This window comes from Ricinus communis, chromosome 7 (assembly GCF_019578655.1).
Source record: "Ricinus communis isolate WT05 ecotype wild-type chromosome 7, ASM1957865v1, whole genome shotgun sequence".
In the NCBI taxonomy this organism is placed as follows: domain Eukaryota; kingdom Viridiplantae; phylum Streptophyta; class Magnoliopsida; order Malpighiales; family Euphorbiaceae; genus Ricinus; species Ricinus communis.
This window is the reverse complement of record NC_063262.1, coordinates 21,578,084-21,594,767: the sequence shown is the minus strand read 5'-3', so window position 1 is coordinate 21,594,767 and position 16,684 is coordinate 21,578,084. Positions and strand designations below refer to the sequence as shown.

Genomic DNA, 16,684 nt, shown 5'->3' with positions numbered 1-16,684 from the left:
TTTTGCTAGCTTGAGATCGAACTCTAACCTAATATTATAATGTAATTTTTAAAATTATTTTCTCTGAAATTCAAATTTAAATTTTCTATAAGTGCATGAAAATATTTTGATTATTAGATTATCATTTTATACGGTAGAATGGTATTATTGATTTAATTCTTATTATTAAATTAACATTTTGAAAATATTTTAGAAATCATATTCTAAAATTTAAATTTAAATTTTTATAAGTGGATGAATTAGTTTCAACCATTAGACCACCATTTCATATGGTAAAAGACATTATTGATTCAATTTTTATTATTAAAATAACATGTTGGAATTGTTTTAGGAATCATATTCTATTAGATTCATCCTTTCTATTGAACTTGATATTATGAAATTAATAGTTTAACAAAATTCTTAGGAATCATAATTAATAAATCAGAAAAGATATAGTTCATAAGAAAACCAAGAGCATGTTTATAATAAATCAATTCAATTTATTCAAGAAACAAAGCTCTTTAATGCCATATATTATATATATATACAGAAAATCAAATGTTATATAAAAAAAAAAAAATCATATGTTATAAACTTATTTAAAAAAGAAAGAAAGAAAACAAAACAAGAAGCCAGTGTAGTCTTAACCAAAAGATAGCCGGAAGTTTCCATTTCGTATTCTCCAAGGATGCAAAACACAGAAAGAAAGCGACAACCAAACATCAATTACTCAAATTTCTTGAGTCTTTGTTTAATTCCTAAAATAATGTCTCCTTCAACAACAGATATCCACCAAGTCAACTCTCCATAGCAGCAACACCATCACAATATTTCATCACCATCACCAAATGTTCTCTTTTCTCTTTTACAGTTTTAACCCCAAATTGAATCCCGAATTAGGGTTATTGCTGTTACTCTCACTTTCCTTCTCCATCCCATCATCATCAAGATGCGAGAGAGGCTGCGATTTAGCTTACGCATCATACTACGTCCTCCCAGGCGCAACATTGTCCTTCATAGCCGAATATTTCAGCTCCGATATTTTACAATCTGCCGACACAATCGTTGATTACAATAAAGACCAAATCCCTGACCAAGATAGACTTCCTGCTTTAACCAGAATCAACATTCCCTTCTCCTGCGATTGCGTCGGCGGTGAATTCCTCGGCCACGTGTTCCATTACAATCTTCGCTCTGGCGTCACATACGGCGCCCTCGCGAATGAGACATATGCGAACTTGACGGATGTTCCGTGGCTGAAGAAGTCTAATAGCTATCCTGAGAATAATATACCTGACAGTGGCGTGCTTAACGTGGCAGTTAATTGCTCATGCGGAGATGGGTCCGTTTCAAAGGATTACGGGCTGTTCGTTACGTATCCGCTTCGGATCGGAGACAGCATGGAATCGATTGCGAGGGAAGCCAATGTTTCGGTTGATCTGTTGCAGAGGTACAATGAAGGTGCTGACTTTAGCAGTGGGAGCGGTTTGGTTTATGTTCCAGGCAAAGGTAATTCAGTTATGATACTTTTTTGTTTTATAAAGTTATCTTTTTTATATAATAAGACTATGTGGGTTACTGATCACTGATCGTCTTATGGTGATTAGTTATGGGGCCTAAGAACACTGTTGAGATTACTTTTTTTGCAGCATTTTAATTTTAAAATTAAACAACTTGTTAACAGATATAGGAAAGCGCTTTGTTATTAAAATATTATAAGAGAAACTAGAATGATCATGGACAAAAAAAGAAAAAAAGGAGACTTGTGAAACCTTGATAGTTGACAATAAGTTCAGACTCCGTTAGATTATTTAGACACAAATTGGACAAGAACGGTTGTGTAATTCGACAAGTAGTAGACTTCCCTGAGCAGAATCAAGAATTATGTACATCCCCACTTTGTTAAATTCCTAAGCAGCTTCATTTCTTGACTCGAAGCTGTATCTGCTTTCTTCGTCTAACACGGCACAACCTTTACTTTGGTTGAAATGGATCTCCCCTGCATCTTTTTGAAACCAAATCATTTGAACCGCGTTTTCTCCATTCTCTCCGACTTAAGAATTAGCCAACTCAATGTAAGAATGAAAAACACTACACGACAGGGCACCAAAAAGAAATATAGAATTTTTAAAAAATTTAGAAAATGAATGAATATTTATATATATATAATCCAATACTTAGAAGTTATGCTAATATTCTTACATAGTATTTAAATAAGTAATAATTATTTATAAAAAGATTAAAATATAAAAATAGATAATTATTCTATATCTATTGTATCATTGTCTTTTGTCATCATAAAAAATATAAATAAGATATAATTAATATCATTAATTATGTTCGCATATAATAAATAGGCATAATTACTAATTAAATCCTTAAATTTATGTTTTTTAACAATTTTACCTAATTATTTTAAAATTTTAAAACAAATACTTATGCTTTCAGTTTATTTTTAAAAATATTTATTGGTAACAACTTTTAAAATATTACAATGAGAAAATTGACTTGGCAAGTTAATTATGCTTATTAACATAAAAATTAGTGAGTTAATAAAAAAATTGTTGCATTTAAATGTAAAATATGTGAAAAATATACATACATTCAATATTTAATGGTCATATTATTAAGTTTATGATAAACTATTTTTGCTGGTTCATAATTATTATTTTTTTAATAAGACAATCAACTTCTTATATCATTTTTTTCACCGTGAAACTTTAAAAATTGGTATCGGAAAGTATTTTTGAAAAAAAAAATTAAAAAAATGAGTATTTATTTTAAAATTTTGAAACAATTGGATAAAATTATTAAAAAGTATAAAATTAAAAATTTAATTTATAATTAGGCCTAATAAATACTATATTGCATATTTTTCTATTAAATTACTAGCTGATATTTATTAGATTTTAAGAAAATAACTATTTACTATAGATCAAGAAAAAGATAATATTGAAAAAAAAAATATATATATATATATATAGAGAGAGAGAGACTTTTAAATATAAAACTACTAAGAATTAAGAATATTAATATAATAAACAAGACTACATAATCGAAAAAGTTTAGAATCATCTATAATTAAAAAGTAAAATAAATAAAAAATTTAAATTTTTTCTCAAAATAGGAGATCCAATTAAATATATATATATATATATATATATATTTTTTAAAGTTTCCTAAAATTCTCAAAAATAAATAAAAACTAGTGACCGATGTTTAATCTCATGTATTCATAGCTGTCTCTTTGCAATTTCTGCTCATCAGCTTGTCGTTTATCAATATTATAGACTGATTCAGTTATGCAAATCTCCAATATTTGTCACAGCTCCTTCAAGTATCTTAAGCCAAGCTCCTTCAAGTATCTTAAGCCACTTTGCCGTATAAAAGCAATATTTTTATGCAGAGGAATGATCTCTTCTTTTTGTTGCTCTCTTCCATAATCGGTCGATTTTTGGTGATTTTATTTTATCTAATTTTTTAATCTAACAATATCACGACTCGATTTGTGGGTCTGTGACTGGTATTAGGGAATGGGTAGGCGTAAGGCCACCGAATTCCGTAGTAAACCTGACACTCATTGACTTAAATAAATCTCATCTAAAATTATTGATGCCACAATTTATCTTAACCATTAAATTTTACATATTTAATTCAGTCTGCCAAAAAAATTAGGCGAGATACATAAAATTACAACTGATAAGTTTACTATTTTACTGCAGAGAATCTAGATTTTTACAAGTCAGCATACCAAATCAAACATATCACCCGATGATGAAGGAGTCGGGTTGCTTGATAAGGGCCGTGGGAAGACTAACAAACATAGATATGAAAAACAGTAAATTTAATACTGTCAGTCTCGAGAGTGAGTTAAAACTATATACCCCAAAAATAATTTCGAACACTTCAATAATACATTAATTTAATTTGAATAAATATTAAGTCATGCAACAATATTCGTGTCATATCATGCTTAATAAAAGTAAAAATATAACCTTCACATACAATGGGATGGGATACCTCAACAGAATCCTACTCTCAACACTAACATCTCGACTTTCTCATTCTAACAGAACTGGCGCCCAGAGAGCGAAGCTCGACCAGGATCCTTAACTCTAGTCTGGTCACTTAGGTTTCCATATAAGCCGGCGCCTAGAGAGCAATGCTCGACCAGGGACCTTTACTCCGGCAAACACACTCTACTAAGCCAGAGAGCGACGCTCAACCAGGACAAGTCCTAACTTACCTTTTTAAATTTATCAATTTACCCTTTTTCCATCACTCTCGGATTCATACCAGTGCACTCATCAAAATAAAATGTCCTACTGCCGTCCCATCTCGAGTCAACACAAAATCGATAAAATCATAATGCAGAAAAATGAAACATATATAAACAGTACATAACTGAATAATCAAAGTATTAATCATTAAATTAGAGATATCGTGTAAAATATTAACATGACACACGTAAGTAAATATATGACTTTAACTTACAGTTTTGACGATCTACTAGCTCTGCTCCGATGCCTCGGGTGGAGCGAGCCGAACTGACGGATTTATCTAATCACGAAAAAAATTTATCAATAACGCTAAAACAGTTGACAATTAACCCTAGGTCTAGTTTCCAAGGACTGACTGTCTAAGAATCTCAATTCGGGTAAATTCTACCGAAAATTCGGCAGAACCTCCCCTACAATACGGACGTTTACCCCTCGTAAAATGGGTCCAGAACCTGCCAGAAAAACACTTCAAATATTCAACAATTTAATATAATGGGAGTCGGGTCCCCAAGACTTCACTATCTTTCCCGACTCCCCCATACAACACAAATCACGACTATAGTAGACAGTCCGACAAATAATTATTTTAACACACAAATATTATCTATACTCAAGACAAATCAATAAGCATATAATAAACTAGAGAATTTCAAAACCTACGGGCCAGAGAAAAATTACCGAGACGCTTGATCGCTCGGTCCGACTCGCCTCCAACCGTCGGAGTCCGATCGTCGATTTGAACACACCAACGGACTCGGAACGACGCACTGATGACGATCTCCGCCTCCGATTTTCCGATCCACCCCCGATCATCCGAAGGGATTTATAGACGATCTCGGCCGTCAATTTGCAAACGGAGTTCGATCGCCACGAAACCGGTGCCATTGCGAAGCTTGAGCTGAGGAGAGTTCGGATACGTCCTCCAATCATCCATCCATCGCCGGAGCTCGCCGAAAAATACCGTTGTCAACACCTCGCCGAAACTCCCTCCTCCAGCCACCGAAGCCGACGTCGCTGCCACCAAAAGGAATCCCTCAACTCACCGGTCAAAACAAGACCGACCTCGCTGCCAAAGGACGTCGGAAACGATCGGAACGGTGCCGACAACCACAGTGCCCCCCCCTCTTTTTTTTTCTAACATGGCCGCTGCTAGACTTGTGAAGCGGCACCCTCGGCCGCCAGCGTGTCTCTAGAGCGCCTACCGGACGATGCCGCCTTCCTCCCTTCTTCCTCTTCTCTTTTTTCTTTTCTTCTTTTCTTTCTTCTTTCTTTTCTTTCTTTTCCTCTCCATATCGGCTTTTGATCCCTCAAATTTTGTTCCTTACCTTTTGATCCCTCAACTTTTTTAATTAAAACAATTTTTTCCCGTAAAATTTCCAATTAACCCCAACTTTTCTTTAGCCTTTTAATTAAGCCCCTAACTAAGTAATTTAGGCCAAATTAGAATTATTGAAAATATATAATTACATATACACCCTTGCTTTTAAATATAAAATTATCAAAAAGCCCTTACGACATATTTAATTACAAAAATACCAAACATACAAATTTCCATTAAAACCTCATAATAATAAAATTATTCTTTTAATCCTTATCCCAAAATAAATATTCAATTTAGTCCTAACACACAATTAATTTGATTAATCAAATTGCTAACTATTTTCCAATTTGAAATTTAATACCACTAGCTAATTAAAATACCAATTTCCCCAAAAATTCTTTTATAAAAACATCCTTTACAAAATTTTCCATAATTTTCCAATATATAATTTTATTTATATATATATATGCATTTAGGGGAAAATTTCGAATAACCAAAAATATAATTTATTTCTCAAAGGATTTTACTTAATTAATTTCTTAAAAATCAAATTAATTGGATATAGAAAATAACTCATTTATTTGTTTAGCATTAAAATTCAAAATTATATTTAAATCATTCCAATTAAACCAAATAAAAATTAAATTAAATTAATTTAAATAAAAATTTATTTATTAATTAAAATTTCGGGTATTACAAATAATTTCTACCTATTTAATAAGTTAAATTCTTTTATATATTCTCTTTCTTAATAACTAAATAAAAGTAAATGTACTATTTTAATTTTAATTTTAAAAATATTTTTTTATTGTGAATAACAATATTTTTTTTACTATTAATAATTTAACATAAATTTTTTAGAGAATTATTATAAAAGTGCAAAATTTCTAAAGAAATTAAATAAAAAATTTGAATTTAATTTATTGAATAGATAACAATTTATTAGATTGAAAAATTAGATGAGGTGAATTAATAAAAAAAAGTGATAAGAGAGTTTCGCTCACATCCCTCCCTCATTATTCTAGAAACTTGTAAGAGTACTTTCAGTTAAAAAAATATTGCAATAGTATTTTCTACATGTGAAATTAGATAAAATATAATTCATTAAAATTAAGTAAAATATATATTTTATTTTTATTTGTATTAATATTTGTTCGTATAAAATATGATATATAATATTTTTATAAAAGATAATAAAAATATTTATTTTTTATTATTTTTTTATAAAAAATACAGTGTAAAGTTTTTTAATTTTTATTGTATGAAAACATTAAAAGAAATTTTTTTAAAAATATGTTTTTGGTTTTTTTAAATTTTTTAAAAATATTTTCTGATAAAATAACTAAAAGAAAAACGCATTGTAATTTTTTTTAAAATTAAAAACAGTATGTTTTAAAAAAATTATACAATAAAAATAATATCTTTTTATTAATATTAAGGTATTTTTACCTCTCAAAAGACTATCCATAAAAACAGTACAACATTAAGGCCCACTACTAATCCGTCGCAGACTGGGAGGCATTAAGGCCTAATAAGACCCCAAATCCTGAAAGGCAGCCGCCGCCCGTGGGAAGCAACGACCAACCGGTTAAGAAGTGGAACAGAAGAAAACAGCGGGAATTTATTGCTGCGAGTACTATCCCTCCACTCTTAACAAAATTCAGAACACGGCAGCCTCAATTTATCCATTTCTGAATAGTTAATCCAACAAAATGTCCTTTTCAACAACCCTTAATCATCCCCATCACCAACTATTAATAATATTGCACCCTTTTCATTTAAGTACCCCACAAATTCCCAGTCAACGTTCCACCATATTGAAAAAAATATCTAAATTCAAAATCAAAACCAAACACTTCCTTCAATTCCTCCTTCTCTTCTTCTTCTTCTTCTTCTTCTTCAAATCAGTCGAGCTCCAATGTATCCGAAATTAGGGTTATTATCATTACTAGTTCCACTCATTCTCTCTCTCGCCAGCACTGCACACTCCAAATGCACCAGAGGCTGCGATTTAGCATTCGCCTCATACTACGTCTGGCAAGAGGCAAATACTTCCTTCATAGCCGAGGTCATGAAATCAAGTATTTTGGACTCGCCCGATACCATCGTGACATACAACAGCGACCAAGTCTCTAACAAGGACAGTCTCCCATCCTTCATCAGGATCAACCTCCCTTTCCCCTGCGGTTGCATCGACGGTGAATTCCTTGGCCACGTCTTCAACTACGACGTCAGATCAGGCGACACCTATCTGGTCGTTGCTGAAAAGTACTATTCTAATCTAACCACGGTTTCTTGGTTGAGCCAGTTGAACAGCTATCCTCCTACTAATATACCTGATACCGGTATACTTAACGTGACGGTCAATTGCTCGTGTGGAAATAGTCAAATTTCTAAGGATTATGGTTTGTTTATCACATATCCGCTTCGGCCTGAGGATTCGTTGGAGTCTATTGCTAATCAGACTAGTATTCGTGCTGATTTGCTTCAGAGTTATAATCCTGGTGTTAATTTTAGCCGAGGAAGTGGCTTGGTTTATATTCCTGGACAAGGTCATTTCTGTTTAATTTTGTTGTTAAGCTCTTATGCTTTTGGATGCAATTGTGAAAACTGAAAATTACATTTTTAGTTGTCTGCTGTGACATGCTTCTGAATAATTGACTGGAAACTCTTCATATATTTTGCAGATTTAAATAATAGCTACCGGCCCCTGACTTCAAGGTAATTTTGGTTGCTGCATTTTCTTATGTTTATTTTAATCTTTTATCCATGTCTTACGGATTGTTAAATCGATGTTGTTTTTATTTCTTTTCATTCGTTTGTTCTTTTTCCGTTTTGCAGCACAGGTTGTTTGTTTTGGCCTTCTCTACAAATTAAGGACTTCTTTGATGATTAAGCTTATTAAGCTTACATTTATAGTTTTAATATAAGCAGGAATATCAGGTGGAGCTATTGCTGGAATTTGCATTGCTGCTGCGGCTGTGGTGGTGTTGGTTGCAGTTTGTATGTACTTTGGACTTTACAGAAAGAAGAAGGTGAAGGGGGCATTGCTGTCTCAAGATATCTCTGCTCATGCATTACAAGGTATTTTAATTTTCGTTCATTTCTTTCTCCGGAATTTCAGAAAAAGGTATTTCATTTGTACTATGGTCTTAAGCCAATGTGGTAACGTTAGGAACAACATTCTCACTTGTTAATGCTGCCTGTCAAGACTTCTGGGATAAAAGAAATGTATATTTTTTAGGTAAAGATTCTAACAGATATTGATCTTATTTGTTTGCGATAATAAGAATTCAGGAATTATTTTGTTCATATCTTATTTTTTAGTTGTACATTTTTCTCTTTACAAAAATCTCTCTCTCCTATCTCTCCTATTTTTTCTTCTTCTTAATATTTTATATATCATACACATTAACCATTCCTTTGGGAAAACTGTGGGGCAGATAGACAAAGGGAGGGGAATAAAAAGGGAAAGATGGGGAATATGAAGTGAGTGAATACCCTTTTCTCCTCTCTTGTTTAGGACTGGTTAAAATGGAGGAAAAGAATTTGGAGTGGTTACCTTTTTAAGTTATATTAACTATGATAGCTTCATAGTTTTTACAGGATGAAAAGGTTGAATGGCATGTACTGTAAAACCCACTTTCCCCCTGTTTTAACCCAAAATGGGAACAACTTTTGTGGGGTTTGATGATTATGTTTATTGATTGACCATTTTATTTCCTTTCCTTTTCTTTCTAAAAGAGGGAAAACTTGATTCCCTCCCCCCCTTTCTCCCCTCCTTTCCACCAGCTTTTCTCCGTTCCCTATACTATGGCTTAGGTCGATGAAAAATACTAATACTCCTCTTTTGTCAATCTTTTCAATATTTAATTCTTGTTTTTCATCCTTTCAGAGTATTATTCCCATCCATGTATATAAAAACAACACATGCATTATAGGTTGTTCATTTGTACATAATGAGAATTACTTATTTCATGATGTTTGTATGATAAGATTGTTTTTTTCTATTAATATAAGAATTACTTGTATTAATAATTTGTTAATTTTGTAATTGATTAATAATTTGTTTAATTTTTTAATTTACTTGTTTCTTCTTTAAGAACTACTTATTAGATAGGTGTCTTCATTTTCGTGTTCTATAGTATAGTGGTCTTTATGCTCCATTATCTTTTCCCCTTTTTGCTTTGTATGTTATAGATACATGAAACTTAATGATTTCTTTTACTAATTATTTCTCTGAAGAAAATGAATTGGTAAAGATGATTAGACTTGTTCAATATTTTATCTTTCCCTTCCTCTTTTCACAAGGTCCTGGAAGTAACTCAGACAAGCCTGTGGAATCAACTGGTTTGGCACCATCTCCAGGCCTTACGGGCATAACCGTGGACAAGTCAGTCGAGTTTTCATATGAAGAACTTGCCCTGGCTACTGATAACTTCAGTTTGGCTAATAAGATTGGCCAAGGTGGCTTTGGGTCTGTATACTATGCAGAACTTAGAGGCGAGGTCAGGAGTCAAACCAGTCTTTATTTCTTTTAAATCATTTTTGATGAAATGCATGCAATTTTTCTTATTATAATTTCTGTTAGGTAATTCGTCATCTTGGCTGTTGCTTAAGACAAGTGGACACCATGCTTTTGTTCTGTTTTTGAATCATACAAGTCATAATCACTGTCAAAATGGGACTCTTACCACATATATAAACCAGCGGGGGATAGATTTAAAATGTGTTTGCTATTTGATCCATTTAGCTCGGAGATCATTTAAATATGCCATTTATAGTACAATCTCTCTATCGATATTACATATAATAGGGAAAGGAAAACATTTGGATGGACTGAAAAGCCTGTATTACTTTCTAAAATGTTTGCATAAAAATCAAATCCTCTAGTTATAGTTTTGATTTAAATAATTGTGAATAGTTCTGATTTAAATAATTTTGAATAGTTCTAATCTCTGATGGAGTCCTACTTGCAAATATGCATATAATATCACATGCAAATATATGGTCTTGCCAAGGATCTGTCACCAATAGAAAATTTTCCCCAAAGACCATGAGCCTTGTTTACATCTTTCCTTTCTTTTCCCGTCTATTTTAATATAACATTGAGAAATGTGATAATAAAACTTTGAATTCTAAGAAATTTATTTTTATTTTTAATAGGATATATTTGTTAGATAGTGATCAGATCCAAATGAGAATGAATGTTATAAATTAGAAAATAATTTTAATGAAAATTTTAATAATTTATAACAATTTAGTTGGTGGGTATGTTCTTTATCTTTGGTGGTAGAAGCATATGTTAATGATTGCTTTTCTTTTTGTAGTAATAAATCTTTTGCTTTTCAACCCATATATTTGACTTACTATACAGAAAGCTGCAATCAAGAAGATGGACATGCAAGCTTCAAAAGAATTTTTTGCTGAACTAAAGGTTCTAACACATGTTCATCACTTGAATCTGGTACTCTTTCTCTCTTGGATACAAGAATTCTTGTTACCTTGTGTATAACAATTACCTTTAGTTGAGCATATATATATCATTTTGTTATAACATGGGTTTTGGAGTAATGTTTTGCCCTTCCTAGAAATTCAATTGCTGTTTATGTCTATCTTACAAACTATATAGAACTAGTTGGCTGTACGGTGTTTTTTACTACGCTTTATTGGAGATATAAAACTATTCTTAGGGCCTCAGCTAACAACTTAGGCTTTTTAGTGACTTAGGCTTTTTAGTGAAATGGTTTCTTAATTTCAGAGCCTCTATGGTTGAATGGTCTAGAGTTCAGTCCTCAGCCACTCCTGTATTATTTATTAAATATTCCAGCAAAGTAAAGTGGGCTTGTGCTTGTGCTTGTCCACACTGTAAATAATGGACTGTTGCATGGGGGAGTGTATTGGAGATATAAACCTGTTCTTGGGGCTTCACCTAACAGCTTAAGTTTTTTTGGGTAGAACGGTTCTTTCATATTAGAAATTGAATTAATTGATTAAGGTGGGAATTAAGTGAACGGAAGAAGTGTTAAACCTATTGATAAATTTGGACTTAGGTTCAACCAACACCAAAATGACTAGAACTAGCCACTTGGTTGGTTTTACCTAGCACTTATAAGTTATTTGAGTTTCTTATTCTTTTAGCTATTTGGGATCTCTTACAAGCTTGATCTTTTTTTTCTCTTTTCCTTTTATTTAAGGGTTCTAATCTAGTGAAATATATATTTATGTCGATATTTACTCTTAATAGTTGTAATCCAAATTCAACTAAATTGACCATTATAATTCTGTTAGAAGAGGCAAATTAATTGTTTGTTTAATTTGTTTACACATCAGCTTTTAATACAAATACCAAGTTCTTGCTTGAACATTTTATACCTGTCAGCATTATACGAGTATCCATATGTCACTCACTGTCCATGTAGAAGTAATGAAGTTAAAACTATTCCAGATTTATCTGTTTTGACATTTGGCAAATTTCTGTTGGTTATTTGTATGGTCTTAGTAAGAACAGTCAAACAGTCTAAAGTCCCTGCTTTCGGATAAATTACTATACCTCGTCTCAGTACATGAGTGCTGATATGAGTAGTTTACTGCTCCCCACATGCCCAAACTACATGTTCTTTGCTAGGCAATAGCATCTTGATCTCCATGTTTCTATTGACCATGGCAGTGCAAGATGTAGTCCAATGTTTACCACAAACAAAAATATTAGAATTTACATTTGAGGCACCAGATTTCAGACATGTAGAATGATAGTCAAGAAGTGCACTTCTTGTCATGTCTGGAAAATATCAGACCTTTAGAAGCACAAAGCATATACTTGGTATTTATTGCTTAAAGGTATTTTAATCAGTTAATGTTTCATGGTTAGAGTTCAAAATTAGTTGGATAATTCATAGGTCCTGCTAGAAGGATTGGCAGAAGTTAGTTAACTATTTATTAACATTTTTGAGAGCTGTATTAGTTGATGCAATAGTTCTATCTGTAATTGTAACTTTGCAAACTCCAATTGCATGGATGACATGGTAAATTTTGTATTACCTGTTATCTCTTCTTAATGTTATCTATACTCGATGCAGGTGCGACTGATTGGATATTGTGTTGAGGGTTCTCTTTTCCTAGTTTATGAATACATTGAGAATGGAAACTTAAGCCAACATTTGCATGGCTCTGGTGAGGCTATCTGCATTCTGTAGATAATTTCTGGTCTTAGCTAATGTAAATAGTGATAGCAATGTTACTTTTTTGTAGGGAGGGATCCATTGCCATGGTCTACTAGGGTGCAAATTGCCCTTGATTCAGCCAGAGGACTTGAATATATCCACGAGCACACTGTTCCTGTTTATATTCATCGTGATATTAAGTCAGCAAACATATTGATCGACAAGAATTTCCGTGGAAAGGTTGTATCACCATCTTTGTTGTGATTATTCTCCATCTCAAAGCCTTTTAAATGGTTATACTAAGTCCTCCATAATACAGGTTGCAGATTTTGGTTTGACTAAGCTCACTGAGGTTGGAAGTGCATCCCTTCCCACACGTCTTGTGGGTACATTTGGATACATGCCACCAGAGTAAGATAATTTCTTAATTTAACATGAAATTCAAATCTCAGCATTAAGCTTCATGAGTAATCCAAATTTTGCTTTACAACTTGCTTATCTAGCTGTTCTTCATAATTTCTTCTTGTACATAATGATTTAAACAGAGATCCTGAAGATCTGTGCTTGAGCAATTAATATGTGGTTTAATTATCTTATTCTTGTCTATATATCTGTAAGTGCAATAGTTTTGAGGCCTAGGATTCAGAAAAAGATTTATGAATAGCATGTTGATTGGTTTCTCTGAATTTAGGGAAACCACAGAATCAATTTGGTAATGAAGTCTTGTATCCAGAATATCTGGGAAGAGCAAATGATTATGACTGATACATTAGGGAGAATGATGGTTTTGGGAAACATGAATATAATACTAAGAGTTAGAAGTATGCTCAGTATGTTTATGAAGCTACTATAGTCAGCCTCAGCCTCACCCAGAGAATTTTATGGCATGTTGAGTGTATAAGAATTAATGCAATCCACAATCTAACCCGATGGGTTAAGGAAAGCTGCTGGAACACATTTATTTGTCATGGATTAAAATTCTCATGTTTGTCTTCAGGTACGCTCAATATGGCGATGTTTCTCCGAAAGTCGATGTCTATGCCCTTGGGGTTGTCCTTTATGAACTTATATCTGCCAAGGAAGCTATCGTCAAGGGAAACAGTTCTAGTGCTGAATCAAGGGGCCTTGTTGCTTTGGTTAGTTTTCTACCATCCTTCTTTATGTCAATTAATTTTATAGTGTAAATACATACAGAAGTTACCAGAAGTCTAGCAATATTAAAAGTTGAATGGCACTAAACCAGACAAGTTAAACTACAACTTCTATGCTATCTCTGAAGTCGACAAATACCAATTTGTGATCGGGGCATAGTTCAATTGCTTTGCAAGCTATATGAGACACTGTTAGGATATACAATTTGATACCCCATCAATCGTGATTCACAGTGTATAGCATGTGAGGTTTCTTGTACAAAGGAACGATTTTCAGAAAATGTCTATTAGATGACGCTAATGTTTATGCTGTGCTCTGCAGTTTGAGGATGTTCTTAATCAGCCTGATCCTAAAGAAGATGTTCGCAAATTGGTTGACCCTAGGCTAGGAGATAACTATCCGCTTGATTCAGTCCGAAAAGTAAGATTCTCTTCCTACAGATATATGTAGTATTAACATTTTCTTTCTCAGGTTTAATATGTCCTAAAGCTGTGGCAAATTTTTGTTGCAGATGGCACAGCTTGCCAAGGCATGCACACAAGAGAATCCTCAACTACGTCCAAGTATGAGATCTATTGTTGTTGCCTTAATGACCCTTTCATCCTCAACGGAGGATTGGGATGTTGGCTCCTTCTATGAAAATCAAGCTCTTGTCAATCTAATGTCAGGAAGGTAGAGGCTATAGTCATCGATCATTTTGGAGATTTTTCTTTTATCTTTTATTTTTTAAAAAAATTCCGTGAGGAACACCTAAAATATGTCACTTCCAGATATAAATATATATAGTGCCTGTAAATGTTTAGATAAAAATTATGGAGGGAGCACAGAATGATATTTAACCATTTTGTTGAATGCACATAAATAATTCCTTTGGGAATAATGAAGCATGAAATTTGTATAATTATGAATTGGGTTTGGACAGTGGAAGGAAAGTAATTGTTACTTGAATATTATACTGCTTAAATGCCTGCATTTGATGCCAACCCGGAACAAGAAAGTAATAAGCCTATGCGTTAAGAGTTTTCTATAGCTTTAATGGACCCAGTCCAATTTATATGCCTTTGAACTTCTTATCATAAAAAACGAAAGAAAAGATAGTTTCCTATGTAATGAAAATTCAGTAGAAAAATTCATTTAATATATCAAATATATGAAATGCCAAATCTTTGTCAATTCAAAATGGCACTTAGCATGTCAATTACAATGATCAACGAATTCTAGCAAAGGGTAACACTAACAATAATAGCAGAGGATTAACATTCATCTGTTACCAGTTACTAACAACTGAAAAAAAAACAGATGTCATAATTTTAGTAAAGTGTAGGAGATTTCCCATATATTAACAATATTTTGAATCGGTTAGAGTCTGATTCTATATTTAACCAGTTTTTATCCGAGTTTGAACCTCCCTAGTACCTGTAGAACTTAATCGAATAAAGATTTCCCAGCCTTCACCTCAGATATTGGGTCATGTTTGGTACTGTAATCACTAATGTAAGGGAATGAGAATTACATTCACATTTGAATCCTTTATTTGGTTGTGTAAATTTTTTCCAATTCTATGTAATGAGAATTGCATGCATATTCCTTAGTACATTGCTAGACGTAAGGCCAATTTCCTGCAAAATCATCACAAATGTGATTCCATTTACATAGCTTCTATTGATCCACCAAAAGTAAATATAAAAAAAGAAAAAGAGAAAACCTGGAGTTAAGTTACATGTAAGTTATGTGCCCAAAGATATATTAATTGTCTTTTTATAGAAATGTTGTTTTCTTCTTATATTTAATTCTACTTTTTTTAGTTCTATATACTTGTAATGACATAAATTTTCCCTACAAAAAGAATATTTAAAAAATAATACGAATTACATTTATTTAGTGATTATTCATGTGTTGAATATTTTTCTAAAATTATAAATAGTTAGAGCTTTTTAAACTTGTAGGAATGTTTTTTCTTTATATGCATAATTATATTATTTTTATACAAATGTAAAGTTGATAATTATAATTAAAGTATTAATTTTTTATAACGTTACATTTAATATATCTTTAGACAACTATTTAAACAAATATAAAATAGTCATTATATTACGATCCATCTTTTATTTATATACCAATTAAACGTTGTGATGAAATAGTTATATTGCCTATATTTATTACATTACATCATTGATTACATCAAATTAAATATAGTCGAAAGAGAAATAGATGCTACTCCAATTTACTAGTACCTAGGTTTAGTCTTCAGTCCCATGTGAAAGCAAATTACTCAATTTATGTAATATCTTTTGCTTTTCATCTTACAACTAATGTTATACTTTTAAGAATTAAAGCTAAATTATAAATTAAATTTGAATTTTGAATTTTTAAATAATTTTAACTAATTCTTTCAAGATTTTATAAAGTTATGTCTTAATTTTTTTTTTCAAATATAGTATTACAGTGAAAAACCTGGTAATTCTTGCTAATTTTGCATCTAATACAATTAAAATATTAAAAAGGAATAAAGTTAAATTCTTCCCTCCAACTTTTCAAAATAGATCAGTTCACCCCTTTTGATATTTTTTTGTTCAAATCAGTCCATACTTTGCTTTTTCTTTTTTAGCTCAATTTCCTCTTAATTGAGAGAGTGAAGTCTCACTCTGTTAACAAATAAAATACAATTCATAATTCTTAAAAATCTATTCTATAATCTAAACATACCTTAAATATTTTAATTAAAATATATTTATTTATACTTCAATTTGTAGTGGTTTTTAATTAAAAAATTAATATTTTTATAT

The 16,684-nt window shown here is 31.9% G+C and overlaps 1 protein-coding gene across 2 annotated transcripts; it reads left to right on the top strand.

Annotated features, from left to right (window-relative positions):
* Positions 1 to 601: 601 nt before the first annotated feature.
* On the top strand, positions 602 to 14,881 carry LOC8282567 (lysM domain receptor-like kinase 3). 2 transcript variants are annotated; one of them, XM_015723103.3, is made up of 12 exons: positions 602 to 1,491; positions 8,271 to 8,304; positions 8,425 to 8,429; positions 8,518 to 8,667; positions 9,895 to 10,091; positions 10,961 to 11,050; positions 12,663 to 12,756; positions 12,835 to 12,986; positions 13,066 to 13,157; positions 13,744 to 13,882; positions 14,220 to 14,318; positions 14,410 to 14,881. In XM_015723103.3, exons 1-12 carry the CDS (start codon positions 831 to 833, stop codon positions 14,572 to 14,574), a joined length of 1,878 nt encoding a protein of 625 aa, XP_015578589.2. In that variant the 5' UTR covers positions 602 to 830; the 3' UTR covers positions 14,575 to 14,881. The 2 variants fall into 2 exon arrangements, with proteins under 2 accessions (XP_015578589.2, XP_015578590.2); XM_015723104.3 differs by lacking the exon at positions 602 to 1,491 and adding an exon at positions 7,156 to 8,135.
* The last annotated feature ends 1,803 nt before the right edge of the window (positions 14,882 to 16,684 follow it).

Bases quoted from the DNA above. Each gene is read 5' to 3' on its own strand.
- LOC8282567 (XM_015723103.3), top strand. From the start codon at position 831: ATGTTCTCTTTTCTCTTTTACAGTTTTAACCCCAAATTGAATCCCGAA. The intron at 12,757-12,834 runs GTGAGGCTATCT...ACTTTTTTGTAG, and splicing joins CCAACATTTGCATGGCTCTG to GGAGGGATCCATTGCCATGG. The intron at 12,987-13,065 runs GTTGTATCACCA...TCCATAATACAG, and splicing joins ACAAGAATTTCCGTGGAAAG to GTTGCAGATTTTGGTTTGAC.